The following is a 15,620-nucleotide window of genomic DNA, read 5'->3' as shown; positions in this document are numbered from 1 at the left end:
TAATGTCTCCATTGTGACAGTTGTTACTGTGTTTGGCATATCGAATGTGTCACGGGTACCTTGCCAGGCTTTGCCATGTGGGCGAGATACTCTCGGTAGCTTGCCGGGCTCTCCGAGAGGGTCAGAGGAATCGAACTCGGGTTGGCCATGTTTGCTGCATGCAAGGCAAACACCCTACCCGCTGTGCTATCACTCCAGCCCATCTTTTTCTGAGGACATTTTATTAAAGGTACTTTAATAATTATTTTGAAGTTTTACTATGTTTTAAGTGACATTTAAGATTTATTTTTATCAGTTACACATGATTGTGGTTTTAAAAGTCAAGGTTTTTGAAAAATGTGGGCCTCAGTCCATTCATTCCATTTGTGATTCTCACACTCCAGATTTTTGAAAATTGTTTTTTTTTGAAACACTTAGCTTTTTGAAAATGAAAGCTACCTTCTGTTTCTAAGTAACATGATTATACTGTTAACTTCTTGTTTTCTTTTTATTGAATCACCATGAAATCCAAAGTTGTTAATGTATTGAGGTTTAGTTGTACAATATTCAAGCACCATATACTGTGAACTTCTTGATTTTTTTTCTTTTTTGGGGGGGATTACACCCATTAGTGCTCAGGGCCTACTCCTAGCTCTGTGCTCAGGAGTGACGCCTGGTGGTGCTAAGAGAACACTGCATGAAAGGCCTTACCTCCACTATTTCTCTGTCCTTAGTTTCTTGATTCTGAGCATTCTGAACAATGCATGCTCAGGGTTTACTTCGGGCTCTGGTCAGCGTTCACTCTTGGCAGTGCTTAGGCGATCATGTGTGGTGCTGGGGGTTGAACCCTGGTTGACTGCATGAAAGGCAAGCACCCTACCTGTTGTACTACTGTTCCATTAACTTCTTTTTTCTGTTTTTTAAAGAGATAGTACAGGAGATAAGGTTCTCATCTTGCATGCAGCTGACCCAAGTTCTATACCTAGCATTACATATGGTCCCGAGCACTGCACAGAGCCAGGAATAGTTCCTTAGCCCTGCTGGGTGTGACCCCAGGATAAAACAAAAAAATAATTTTGTACTTTGTATGTGGCGCCACACCTGGTTCTGAAGTGAAGAAAATTCTGATTCTTCTGTTGTCCTTGCAGTTTTCCTTTCATTTATTTCATGTTTTTGTGTGTAGGGGACGTACCAGGGATGAAACCCAGGTCTCATCATGCACTTAGCTGCAGAGTCACATCCTAGACACCTTTTCTATCAATTTTGGGTTTGGGCAGTGAGTAGATATAAATACACAATTCCAAACTATGCTGTATTTAACCACAATTTCTTTCCTGGATATTTTTTACATACTAGATATATATTTCACCTATAGTTCAATTCATGGATCACAAAGCTAATAAGTAATAACAAGGATTCAAGTCCATGTTTGATTCCAAAGGATGATACCTTTTCATTCTACCTCATTCCTGAAATGATGCTTCTAGAATAGAATATTTTTGCTTAGTTTTGTAGAGAATAGTCAATATTTTGGTGAGTGCTTTAAACAAAACAAGAATTTTGGAGTCTTGAATAATTTTATAAAACTTCATATGTGATTTGGGCTGGAGAGATAGCACAGCAGGTAGGGCGTTTGCCTTGCACGCAGCCAGCATGGCCAATTCGAGTTCGATTCCTCCGCCCCTCTTGGAGAGCCCGGCAAGCTACTGAGAGTATCTCGCCCGCACAGCAGAGCCTGGCAAGCTCCCCGTGATGTATTCGATATGCCAGACACAGTAACAACAAAGTCTCCAATGGAGACGTTACTGGGCCCACTCGAGCAAATCGATGATCAACGGGAGGGCCTTTACTTTACTTTTTACTTTACATATGTGATTTAGTTAATGCTATGCCTATAATTATAATGAATTAAAATGCATCATTTCTGCAAACCTCTGATGGAACCATAACTATACTTTTGTTGAGAAGCAGGAATTTTAGTCTAGTCTTTTTTGTAGATGAGGTCCAGAGATAACTACCCATAGACCAAGAAAAATAATATTAATAGTTGGGCTAGAGCTTTAGCATACTAATAACTTGTACTCCACTTACGTTTTCCCAATTTCAGTTTTTTTTTTTTTAAATTTTGGGCCATATCCAGAGGTGCTCAGGGCTTACTTCTGGCTATGTCCTTTGGGATCACTCCTGGCAGGCTCGGGGAAACATGTGGTGCTGGTGATTGAATCCAGGTCAACTGCATGCAAGGCAAGCACCCTACCTGCTGTATTCTCGAACCCCGTGACATTTTATTTTAAATATTTAAAGTATTTGAAAGAATTGTCTAGTTAACATATTCATAAACCTAGCATGCTATTTTATCCATTCATTAATACCTGATTGTAACTTTTTACTAGACTCTGCTCAGGATATTATCCCATTTTGGGTTCATTAATCGAAAGAATAAGTGGGAAAATGCAAATCGCCAAATCTTTGAGTACTGACTATATGCTTAGGACTTAATAGAGGTATAATGTAGCATTTATGGCATAAAGGAATTTATAACTTTATCAAGGAAGATTTTGCCTTGTAAGCGGCAAACATGGCCAACCCGAGTTCGATTTCTCCGCTCCTCTCAGAGAGCCCGGCAAGCTACCGAGAGTATCTTCCCGCACGGGAAAGCCTGGGAAGCTGCCCGTGATGTATTCATTCTGCCAAACACAGTAACAATTGTCACAGTGGACACGTTACTGGGCCCGCTCGAGCAAATCGATGAACAACAGGAGGACAGTGATAGTGATCAAAGAAGATTATTGAAAAGTTTATGAGCATATAAACTTGAATAGTATAAGGATGCATGTACTCATTTAAGGGTGAATTATGAGTTAATGATAAAAAGTTGCAAAGGTTTAGGATTCAGTGTGGAAAACTAGTTTGAGCCCCCAGATATTTCCATCCCTATATAAAATTATTCTTAGTCATAAGCGAATAAACGCATTAGTATTAGTGTTTTTAGTGTTTTCAATTTTCTTTCTTTACTTTTTTTGAGCCATATTCAGCTATACACATGCACTTGGAGATTGAATCTGGGTGTACCACATGCAAAGCAAGTGCCTTACCTGCTATACTCTCTCTCTGGCCCTCCAACTTTCTTTTGTATAAAAATTCCTTGAACAGTCTTCCCATGTGGGTGGGAGGGTTTAGCTTGAGGTGCAACTGGGAGGGACTGTTCATTCCTTTAAAGAAGGAGGATTTCCAGAGGGCACAGAGTTTTTTTTGGAAAAGGGGGTGATAATGTTTGGAACCTCTGCTCTTTCTAGTACACAGTATGAATAAAAAAAAGATACATAGTAAGAGTCCTTCTCTTAGTCTCCTCACAGTTCGTTTCCCTTCTGAGAAGCAACCACTGGTAATACTGATTTATTTGAGTGCATAGAAAAAGCATTCGTGTTCATATATATATATGATGGTATATTATACACACTCTATTATATCTGTTCTTCAGGTTAGTGTTTTCTTTCCTACACCTTGAGTACTTTATTTCACTCTAGATTCTTTAAACCACAGTGTGCATTGTATCTTCTATCCTTCTCTCCTATGGGCGATAGGTCTGTATTTCTACACAGATCAGGGACACATAGTTCTTCCTGCTTATAAAAGGAATAATTTGGGATGAAAATGCACTTACTCCATTCACATCAGTACATTAAAAATTCCTCCTGCAAGCTGCTTTGAAGTCACTCTTGAAACTAGATTTCACTAGATTTCCCATCCTTAAAGGAGGGATGATCTTCAAGATAAAGTCGTCTTCATCTGAAAGAACAAACCACTTACTGGGTGATCTAGTAAGTGAATGAACATTCAGATTGCAACCTCAAATGTATAGTTCCATCAAAGATAGCATGCTAGGGTTATTTCTGTGTGTGTTTGCCATAGCCGGCAGTGCTCAGGGATCACTCCTGGGGTGCTTCTGGGATCATATGTGGTACCAGGGATTGAACCTGGGTTGGCTGCATGCAAGCCAAACGCCCTCCCCACTATTAGTTTTTTTAAGAGGCTTAAGCCCATATTCTTTCAATCATTCTTATTTGTACTTTGCTTCACTATGTCACATACTGATTCTAAATAAAGTCAAGTGATTTTTCTAATGTAATTCATCCATTAAGCAAATCTTAATTTGGTTTTGGACTTCAGAATTACCAGAACTCATTCATCATTTTTGAATTCCTTAAGTAAGAGACGAAAGGTAAGTTCAACTTTTTTATTAATAATCTTGGAACAAATACGAACTTTCACATATACCAGTTAAACCTCACAACATCCCTGTGAGGTAGGCAAGGCTGGTGTTATTTTCCTACCAGTGAGTAGAACAAGGCTTAGGTGAAGTAAGGTCATAAATGAAAAATCACGGAGCCAAAACTAGAACCTAGGCTTTCTGACATGCTGCCTCCCTGAGAACATTCAAGTAATGATTTCCTATGCTATATAATGAGTCTTTCCTATGATGATCAGTTCTTTTGTTACAAGTTTGATACCACCTCTTTTATCATCCCCTACTGTGATGAGTATACCTACTGTGACGAGATGTATCTTCCTGTTACTGGGCTACTTATCTTTGATGTATCAAGTACCATCCGAGATGCAATTTAAGTTTTAAAATTTGAGGATCCCTTATACATACTCTAAATTATGTTATGAAAATACATTTTGGAAAATTCTGCAAAGTAATTTATGTTAATTATGTCAAACTTAGAAATAATGTTAAGTCTTTATATTTTTAAACTGTACAGCATTTCCCAATAAGATGTTCAGGTAGATTTAAATGGCACATAGGAAAAGGTGATTAGAAACATACCATCTTACGGGAAATGAAGTACACATAAGTACAAGTCACTTCACACTCATCTGATTTCCTTATTGGTTTTCTCAGGAAGAAAAACTTTTTAGGTCTCATCTCATGTATGACATCCTCAGCAACAAACCATAAAAATGATCTGAATGGGACTGGAGAGATAGCACAGCGGGTAGGGCGTTTGCCTTGCACGCGGCTGACCCGGGTTCGATTTCCAGCATCCCATATGGTCCCCTGAGCACCGCCAGGAGTAACTCCTGTGCATCACCAGGTGTGACCCAAAAAGCAAAAAAAAATTATCTGAATTATACCATTAGGAGTATTCAGGCAGTAGTGATCAAAGCATATTTGCATATGGTAAAAAGAAAAAAATTGTTTTCAGTGATTTTTGCCTAATCCCAGTGTAAATAACTTATTAAGGCAGATTTTAAGTGATAGCATCTAAGTTAAATTTAGAATTGTGAAATACAGTGGAATTATCAACTTAAAATACGAGGGTGAAATTGAATGTAAACTACTAAAAACTACCTGTCCTAAGCATAGTATGGCATTAAATGTAAAAGGACAAAACACAACAGCTCTGGTATAGAGACAAAAAAATAAATTCAAACCCTTTGGGTTTAAGTGAACATCATACATCAAAGCATTTAAAGAGCAGGTTTATAGAAAAGCCTGAAAATGGCATGGAGCTTTATTATCAGGAATTATTTAATATTCTATTTTTGGACTTTTAAATTAAATTGCCATATGAAGAAAATCTTTTAAGAGCAGAGGGTGCAGAAAATGAATGAATGGAGGATCCAGACACATTTGAGGGGTTGTGAAATAGCAAACACCAAGAAACAGATACATTCAAATGGATTTAGAATCTCTCTAAATACATTCTCCAAATTATTACCCTACATTTAGATCTGTTCAGAAAAGTTGGTGACTGTCTTACCTTACAGAAAGGAAGTAGCCGTTGAATATATGTTAGAAATTGTAAGGTAAGGCTAGTAAGACTGCAAAAACTGAAACTTTAGTGCTGTTGTCAATGATTCTGGGAGAAAACTGCTTCCAAAAATAGAACTGCCACAGTAGGTCTCAACATTAATGAAACTTTGTACTTTAGCCTAATGAAAAAAACTGGTGCTCACTTTTAAATCTTAACAGTTCTAACTATTGCAGCTATATTTACGATTCCTAAGATAACACTTGAAAAGATCTAGAATGTTCTCATTTAGTATACAGGGCTCAAAATCAACTACACATTTGAAATGCATCTTGACTATTCCTTACATAGTATCATTGTCATCATCTTCATGTTTTCTCTTCAATGTCTTTGATTCATTGGCTGAATTCTGTGATGAAACCATGTTGGTGGTAATAAGAACATTTTTTTGCCCAATCATTGAAGGATTGATCAGAACATTTTGAACTGCCGTTGTTGTAGGAACTGTAAACAGAAGAAAACATCCGCAAACTATGAATTAGCCTGAATCAGAAACTTATAGTAAAAAGCACACAAAATAAATGACTAATAATGTAACAACTTAAATTCCAACTGTACTTTATAAGAAGCCTTGGTAATTTTAATGCATCAAGAATTGAATTACATTTTTAATGCCTGAAAGTATTTAAATGCTACAAGATTACATAAATTCTACATTTTAAAAACTTAATCACCTAGAATTTCAATTTGTAGTACTTATTATTGAAGTTTTATTCCTCATAGAAAATACATAGTCAAAGTAAAACTTTACATTTCACTTATAGCCAATATTTTATGTAAGATTTTTACTACGTGCATTTAGGTTTTAGAAAATGAAATCTACAGACATGCATTAATTAACCATGCTATAACTGAATTCCATTTCTATTATAACTTTACATGTATCCTATAGAGTGAGCAAAGGTAAAATTAAATTTGTTGTACACCAAATTCTATTATATTTTCAACTCTAACCCTCACTGTTTTTTCCTGAAGATGCTTTATATTAGTTCACAGTGGTTTTTTTTGTTACAAATATGTAGCACTGTAGCACTGTCGTCCCGTTGTTCACAGATTTGCTCTAGCAGCGCAGTAACCTTTCCCTTGTGAGAGTTGTTGTTACTGTGTTTGGCATATCAAATAAGTCATGGGAAGCTTGCCAGGCTTTTGCTGTGCGGGCAAGATACTCTCGGTAGCTTGCCGGGCTCTCTGAGAGGGGCGCAGGAATCGAACTCGGGTCATCCCTGTCCGCCACATGGAAGGCAAACGCCCTACCTGCTGTAAATTTTCATATAGTTTTAGTGGGTTTGTGAAGGACCAGTACCTGCGTTCTCACTGCCACCTTTCTTTCCGATTAAAATGTCTTTTAAATTTTTTGCTATAGGAACACAAGTTCTTGTGTTATAACATTTGTGTTACAAATGTTAAAATACTGAAGAGATATTTTTAAACCACTTGCCGCCCATGCCCCTGTCACGTTACCTGGTTTGATGGGTGTGGACTGAGAAGTTGGAATCTGCACTGCAAATCTCTGGCTTGTCACTGATACTGGAGTTGCAACTTTATTTGGGACAGACATTGTTTGTGGGGTTGCTGTAGTTACAATTAACAGACCATGTAATTAGTTAGATGACTTAATATAGGTTTGCACTCTGTATTCCTTAATTTACCAGAAATTAACACAGAAACTAAAAGCTGAGAAGAAAAATCATTAGAAATAAAGAACAAAGTAACTTTAAAGGCTGGAGATATAGCACAGTGAATAAGGCATTTTCCTTACATGAGAATGGGCTGCATTCAATTCCCAGCACCCCTTATGGCCGCTAAGCCCTCTTTGTAGTAATTCCTGAGAGCAGAGCCAGGAACAGGCCCTGAGCATCACCAGGTGTGGCCTTCAAACCATGCCAAAATGAAAGCTCTCAAATATTTAGATCTGAAAACTTAGAATAGCATAGTGGTGAAGAATATAGGTTTTGAGTGGGAAGGGAGATAATACAGTGGAAAAATACTTGCGTTGCACGTGGCTTATTCGATACCTGACAACACATCTCCTGAGCCCTGCTAGAAATGATCACTGAAAGCAGAGCCAAGAGTGTGCCCTCATCAAGCTGAGTGTAGCCCCCACCCACAATATAGGTTCTGGTGCCTATTACTTGAGATTACATTTAAGTTTTCTCACCTACCAGCAAAGTGTCCTTGGGAAAGTTATTTAATCTTTCATGTCTTAGTCTTCTCATCTGTCAAATGGTGATAATTATTTCACAGGAGTCTTGTGAGAATTAAATCATGTAAAGTGCTTCAGCTAATGACTGGCACTGTTTTAGCTATAGGAAGTAGAGTGTTTAAGTAAATTAGCAGAATAAAGATTAATTTTTTGTTAATTTAGGTAAGATTTTGTTACTTGCTGAGAATTAAATATCTGTTATGCCATGAAGCTAAATCAATTTGAACATCACAAGAGCCGATGAAGGGTCCATAAGTGGGCCTGAAAACGACATTTCTTTACTATATTCACACTTCTTAAAGCATAATGGATTTTGAGGTAACCTCGTATGTCTTTAAATTCTACCCATTGTTTCAAGGTACATTCAAATGGTACCCAATATTTTTGTGGTGCCAGAAATCAAATCCTAAATCTCAAATGCAAGGCATGGGTTTTAACACTGAACCCACTCCCTGACAATATCACCCAATTTGTTTTTTGATTTTTGTGCCACACCCTGCAGTACTTGGGGCATACTCTTGGGTTTGTGCTCAGGGATTATTCCTGGCAGTCTTAGGGCATCATATGGGGTACCATAGATCAAATCCAGAGTTTGGCCATGTGCAAGGCAAATGCCCTGCCTGCTGTACTATTACTGTGATCCAATACTACCCAATTTTATAAAATTCTTCTTGATTTCTGAAATTCCCTTTTACATCATACTAGACTTATTTTTTGTAATTATAACTTTGGCTAACATTTTTATCCTTGTTAGCACAGGAATTTTGTGCCTTTACCCTATTTGGGCATTTAAGGAATGTTTGCTTAATGACTGAAAGTTGAAAGACTCAGTCTTAATGTGTATACTGATATAACTTTCTCAAAACAATCATTAATGGAAATGTGCTTTTTCTGGGTTTTTCCTTTGAGGAAGTAGGCTATCCATACTGAAACCAGCAGTCTGTTCAGGGAAGTTTCTAAAAAATACACAACCTCTGTGACTATTGTCTTTAGGGATAAAGTGGAACAAAGTCCAAAGGTATCCAGGCATATGGGTTCCAAAGGTGGGGTCTTACTCTAGCACCTTTAAAAAAAATTGGGGAGGGGGCATACCCAGCCATGTTCAGGGAATCCTGGCTCTGTTTTCAGGGATCATTTCTGGTGGGCTTGGGGGGTCATATGGCATGCTGGGTATCGAGCATCTGTTGGGCACATGCAAGGAAGTGCCCTACTCATTGTTCTACCAATCCAACCTCTAGCGTCTAGCTTTATAAAATGGGCTATGACTCCAAATATAGTAAGGTCACAATGTGGAGATTGAGAAAAACCTGGCTATGGTAAAAGGTTTCTGAACACAGCATCCCGTTAATAGAAAATCAAGTGTTTTTGAGGGTTTTTTTGGGCAGTGCTCACCTGTACTGTCAGTGGAAAAAGTTGGTGAAGCCTTGTTAATAATCCTTAGACAAATTTTCCCATATATTAAAATGACTAATCCAAAAACTTTGGTGGGGCTTAATTAAGTACTTTATTTTCTCAAAAAAATCGCAAGGTAGATATTTTCTTGGTCATTATCAGAAGTAATTATCATCTAAGTAAGAAGTTGGGCTTTACTAGTATCAGCTCAGATACTTTATAAAACTAATTAAATTTTTTTGTTTTGTTTCAGTTTTTGTGCCACACCTGGTGGTGCTCAGGGATTAATTAGTCTTGGCTCTGCCCTCAGGTATGAGTTCTGGTGGTACTAAGGGGATCGAATCCGGGTTGGCTGCATTTAAAGCATGCACCCTGTCTGTTGTATTATTGTTCTGCCCCCATTAATTTTTTAAAAAATTTTAGAACTTGATTCCTAATTGTACTTCTAGCTTTATTTCTAATTCAGTTTTTTTAAAAAATGTATTTTTTTAAAACTGTGGGTACCATGCTGTGCTGAGGATCAAACTTGGGGTCTAAATTCTGGGCCCTGTGTGTCTGTGTGTGTATTTTTTTGAGGTGCTGCTGACTGAACCCTGGTTCTCACACATGCAAAACAAATGTTATACTACTGAGCTACATTGCTGATTCTTTTTATTTTTGTGGTGCTGAGGATTGAAGTCCAAACCTCACACATACCAGATATATATACTGTCTTCAAGTTTTCAGCCCTTTCCTCTCTTAGGATCCAAGAAATCTAAAATATTTATGTTTAGGAAAATGAATTGCAACTTATAATTAAGATTATTTGTCAATTGGTATAACTGATTACCAGAGCCTAGAATTGTTTTTAAATGGCATTCAAGTACTACTTCTACAGATAACTGTCATCATTGGATGTACATGGAGAATATCACGCTGAGTGAAATGAGTCAGGAGAAGGACAGAATGATCGTACTCATTTGTGGAATATACAAAAACATGATAGACACTAATACCCGATGACAGTAGAAACAAGGGCAAGGATTATTCCACAGTTGGAAGCCTGCCTCAAAGGCGGGGGGAGAATGCAATTGGAATAGAGAAAGGACAGTCATCATTTAAAAGTCGCATCAATTATATATATAAAGTCTGTCCCCAAGTGTTGCAGGTAAGTAGAACAATAAAGCAGGTACTGTATTAGGCTGAAATGCTGAAATGAAATTGCATTATAAGGATATGGAAGAGACTGTCTACATACCTTAACCAAATGGTTATATAAGAGGTGTTCTATGTACAAAACTCATAAATAAGAGCCAAGAAAATAACAGTCAAAGGGATTTGGTTTTTGTTTGTTTCCTGAAAACATATTGACCATGAAATGAGTCAAATAGGAAAAAAAAGTTAATCTACTATTGTCCTTAAAATGATGACATTAAACAATTGTTTTTAAATGCCACTCTCCACTAAAATGAACCTGAACTCTGAAGAAATGGCTGTCTGTAGGACTGGGATAGGGAAATATAAGACAGACTCAGAACATCTTATGCCTGAAACCAAGAAATGTTCATATATCTGTGGAGACCTGTCAAATAGGAAACAAGACACCCCCTCTAACCAAAAGGACAAGGGGCTCCTTCTAAACAAAGGACAATCAGCAGTATTTTAAATAACAGAACTGTTTTGACACCCTTGAACTGTGTAGTTTTTTTTTTTTTTTTGGTTTTAGGCCACACACAGTGGTGCTCAGTGATCTCTCCTGGGGGGAATTTAGTGAGGGGCAAATGGGATGCTGGGTATTAAAACCTAGTCTGCTGCATGCAAGGCAAAGTGTCGTATCCACTGTATTAACTCTGGACCAACTGTACATTTTAAACTAATGTTGACTACAGTCTCTCGCAAATTTACTCAGGAGTTTCATTTCATAACGACTTTATTTCTTATGGAAGACAGAAAGAACACAGCATCAGTATCACAAGTTTTGTTGTAGGGGCCACATCCAGTAGTTGATGATTGGCGTTCTGGGGGCCATCTGGTGCCAGGGATCAAATCCAGAGCCTTGTACATGAAAAGGCATGTGCGTGTCTACCTCCTGAATCATATCCACAGTTATGTCACAGTTTATATACTAACAACAATGCTTGACAATGCCCTATTGTGTACTATTTTTTTTTGGTGGTTGGGGGGGGGGGGGTGTGGGAAAATAGCCAGCTGTATTCTGGGCTTACTTATAGCTCTGCCCTCAGTGATTACTCCTGGTGGGCTTGGGGTACCATATGTGGTGCTGGGGATCAAACCAGGGACAGCTGTCTGAAATGCAAGCACCCTGCCCACTTTTGTACTCCACTTGGATATTTTTGTGACCGTTTCATTGTGAAATTTGTAAAAAGTATGTTTATAGCTTTACCAGAGTATGAGTAAATGATATCAGTGGCAACACACAAATGGGGAAATGTTACTAGTGGCAACACACAAACGGGGACTTCTGACTTCTTTTGATTTGGAATGTAGTTCAAAATTAAGTGTGAGATACGTCTTTATTAATCAGAAAAGCCTTTTCTGTTTCTCACTTACCTACAGTAGGAGTGGTAGGCCTGCTACTAGTGCCAACATTTAACCGTGGAACTAGTCTTCCTTGATTAGGCCCCTACAGAATTGAAAAACAGATTAATTTCATTGTTGTTACAATCTGACACCTAATATTAACAGAACAAAACCAAGATAGTTGATGTGAACTACTAGTAATCCATGGCAAGAATATTCTGTTTTTTTTTGTTCCAGCAATGTCTTCTTTATTTGATATATAACTGGCATATAGCTCTGTATAAGTTTAAGAATTAATGTTGACCACATGTGAAGTGACTGATTACCACAAAAAAATATTAAGTTGCGCTAACATCTACTCCTATAGATACAATTCTATCCCAATTCTCAATCTACCATTTAAACCAATGTTTTCACAAACATGTCTGTATCTGTCTAATATGTATCTGTCCAATATGGATACTAATATATGTTTCCTCTCTATAGTATTTAAGTTTAAGGTAGAATCTTATTTGGGGATGACATCTAACTTCCTAATGACTTTGAGTCAACATTTTAACTCAAAAAATCTTAGACAATGAAGACTGACCTATGTGGGGAATATGTTTTCACTGGTGGGAGAGATTTTGGACATTTTCAGAAAGCCAGTCCAATTTTTTTCCTTTTTGGGTCACACTTGGCGATGCACAGTGGTTACCCCTGGCTCTGCACTCAGGAATTACTCTTGGCGGTGCTCAGGGGACCATATGGGATGCTGGGAATCAAACCCAGGTCGGCTGAGTGTAAGGCAAACACCCTACCCACTGTGATATCGCTCCAGCCCCAAGCCAGTCCAATTCTTGATATATAATTATCTTTTTGGGGCTGGAGCGATAGCACAGCGGTAGGGCATTTGCCTTACAAGCGGCCAACATGGCTGACCCGAGTTCGATTCCTCCACCCCTCTTGGAGAGCCCGGCAAGCTACCGAGAGTATCTCGCCCTCACAGCAGAGCCTGGCAAGCTACCCGTGATGTATTCGATATGCCAAACACAGTAACAACAAAGTCTCCAGTGGAGATGTTACTGGGCCCGCTTGAGCAATTATCTTCTTATGGTGGAAAAATTAGGAATTATCAGATTTGAAAATCGATCCTAGCTTTTTTTTTCTTTCCTTTTTTTTTTTTTTTTTTTGCTTTTTTGGGTCACACCCGGCGATGCTCAGGGGTTACTCCTGGCTCTGCACTCAGGAATTACTACTGGCGGTGCTCGGGGGACCATATGGGATGCTGGGAATTGAACCCGGGTCGGCTACATGCAAGGCAAACGCCCTACTCACTGTGCTATCACTCCAGCCCCATCAATCCTAGCTTTGCTACTAACTACATAGATAAGTTTGGGCTCAGTTTTATGATGTGGAATGTAAATGTTGGATTGGATAAACACCAAAGTTTCTTTTGGCCATAAATACCCTATCTTTTATTATTTTTTTAAATTTTTTTTATTTTTGGGTCACACCCGGCGATGCTCAGGGGTTACTCCTGGCCCATGCACTCAGGAATCACTCCTGGCGGTGCTCGGGGGACCATATGGGATGCTGGGAATCGAACCTCTGTTGGCCCTGTTGGCTGCGTGCAAGGCAAAAGCCCTACCCACTGTGCTATCGCTCCAGCCCCATCTTTTATGTTTTAACATAGCAGCTTATTGGAGATAGGGTATTTCCAAGGCAGTAACTTAAAAATTCCTAGTTAACTAGCTTTAGCTTTCATATACTGCATTACCTACAAGAATCTGTTAACACATCTCACCTTTTAAAAAAGTTAAGGTGACTGAAAATGCTTACCTTTTTAATTAAGGATTTCAGCCTATAGTTAGGAGCAGTTAAGCAGTATCTGTCAGGCGGCAGTCTGGGTCCTGCATATGGCTTGATCAGTGGTAAAGGGGTTTGATTCTTCTGCCTTGCAATATCCAATAAAAACTAAAAGCAAAAAATCATTTTTAGAAGTGCAATTGAAAAAAAAGTAAGATAAACTTCAAATAAAAATTTGCTCACATCTCTTGGGGGAGGAGAGGTAAAAGATTGATCTGCACGGCACTGGATTGCCAGTCTCACATCATCTGCATCAACATTGGGTTTCTTAGCATGGCTGGAATACATTTTTGCATCATCCAGAATTGTAGTCACATATCCTTTAAGAGTAAAATATTATTTCCATACAAATATGAAAACAGCTTAATACCTATGAATAATTTTCCTTTTTTGGTTTTTGGGCCATTCCTGGCTGTGCTCAGGGCTTATTCTTGTCGGTGCTAGGGAACAATATGGGATGAAGTGGGTTGAACCTAGGTCAAGTCACTTGCATGCAAGACAAGTATCTTAACCACTGTTCTATCTCTCCGCCCCCACGGACATTTTTCTTAATTAAAAATCTCACTACTTTCTAGGTTTATGAATTTTGGTTCTGATATCTAATCGTAATAATAAATTGTAATATCATCTCTATACAATTAGTTTGAAATATACCACAATAGAACTACTTCTGTTCGCCTTCTTTTTACTGATCTACTCCGAATTCGACTAAATTAACTGTAAATTTGGTTTAAAAATGTTTATACAACAAAACAATCTACGTCTTCCCAAATCAGGCCAATATTTGGCGATTTAACTTACGGAAAGCAAATTCCAACATTTGATTTATAACTCTTGGTTCGTACTCTGTAATTCCCATATCCTTCAAGATCTGTGCCATCACCTACGAATTCAAACAGAAATAACAAGCATAACCCAGGTCTTGGAAAGCAAGACACGGCCGGGATACAGTTATGTAAGGTTCTCTTTCTCTGGGTTCCCAAACTCCTGCTCATTATTTCCCTGCCAAAGCAGTGTGGGATCACAAATCCCGTCGTCGTGCCCGCTTGGCAGAAAACTTGAGTGTTGTGTTTTCTGGGGGGTGGGGATGGGAGTGGGGGGTGCTGGTGTGGAGGCGGGGGCAAAGAGAAGAAAAAGGTCGGGGTTGGCTTTCCCGGCAGCCGTAGGGGTGGCTACAGCAGGCTGTCAATTCTCGGGTGTGCGGATGGGGCAGGCGCGTCTCAGCCGCCGCTGGCGCCGGAGTCGGGGCTCGCAGGCTGGAAAAGACTCCGAGGCCCAGGAGACAAAGCCCGGCGGCCGGCCTGCGCTCCTGAGCCGCCCGTGAGCCCCGCTCCCCAGGGGCTGCCGGGGCTGCCGGAGTGGCTGGAGGGCGGCGGGTGGCCGGGGAGCCCCTGTCCGAGCCCCGCACTCCTTGCGGCCTCCTGGGGGAGCCCCTGCCGCCAGGCAAACCCGCCCGCGGGCGCCTCGCGTGGGCCGGCCTCTGAGGCCGAGCTCCCGGCCCCACCTCCCGTCGCTCACACTTACCAACGCATCTCTCGGAGCGTTCTTGGGAGGCGCCATCTTGCCCGACTCCATGTTCCCCAGCCCGCGTCACCGGGGAGAGGGCAGCTCCCGGCGCCGCGCAGGCTCCGCCCCGACGGGCCGCGCGAGGCGGGGGGAGCGCGGGGCGCCTCAGGCCAGCGCTTCCCGACGGCCGGGTGTGGAAAAGCCCAGAAGCTCGTACTTCCCCTTCTCTCCCTTCTTCAGCGGCTACCACCCCGGCCCCTTACATCTTCCTGGAAAGTCTCCCAAAACCCTTCCTCCACTTGCCTCTGCGTATGCTCCACCAAATAAAGAGTGCCCAGTTGAATTTCAACGCC

At 39.9% G+C, this 15,620-nt stretch overlaps 1 protein-coding gene across 2 annotated transcripts; it reads right to left on the bottom strand.

Annotated features, from left to right (window-relative positions):
* Positions 1-4,202: 4,202 nt before the first annotated feature.
* TAF9B (TATA-box binding protein associated factor 9b) lies at positions 4,203-15,405 on the bottom strand. Of its 2 annotated transcripts, XM_056124103.1 has the most exons (7): positions 15,286-15,405; positions 14,563-14,644; positions 13,945-14,081; positions 13,735-13,869; positions 11,944-12,016; positions 7,260-7,370; positions 4,203-6,242 (listed from the first exon to the last, which is right to left on the bottom strand). In XM_056124103.1, exons 1-7 carry the CDS (start codon positions 15,334-15,336, stop codon positions 6,082-6,084), a joined length of 750 nt encoding a protein of 249 aa, XP_055980078.1. In that variant the 5' UTR covers positions 15,337-15,405; the 3' UTR covers positions 4,203-6,081. The 2 variants fall into 2 exon arrangements, with proteins under 2 accessions (XP_055980078.1, XP_055980079.1); XM_056124104.1 differs by lacking the exon at positions 7,260-7,370.
* Between the last annotated feature and the right edge of the window lie 215 nt (positions 15,406-15,620).

This window comes from Sorex fumeus, unplaced genomic scaffold (assembly GCF_029834395.1).
Source record: "Sorex fumeus unplaced genomic scaffold, SorFum_2.1 ptg000050l, whole genome shotgun sequence".
NCBI classification, from domain to species: Eukaryota; Metazoa; Chordata; class Mammalia; order Eulipotyphla; family Soricidae; genus Sorex; species Sorex fumeus.
Note: the sequence above shows the minus strand (reverse complement) of the source record. Positions and strands in the feature narration are given on the sequence as shown.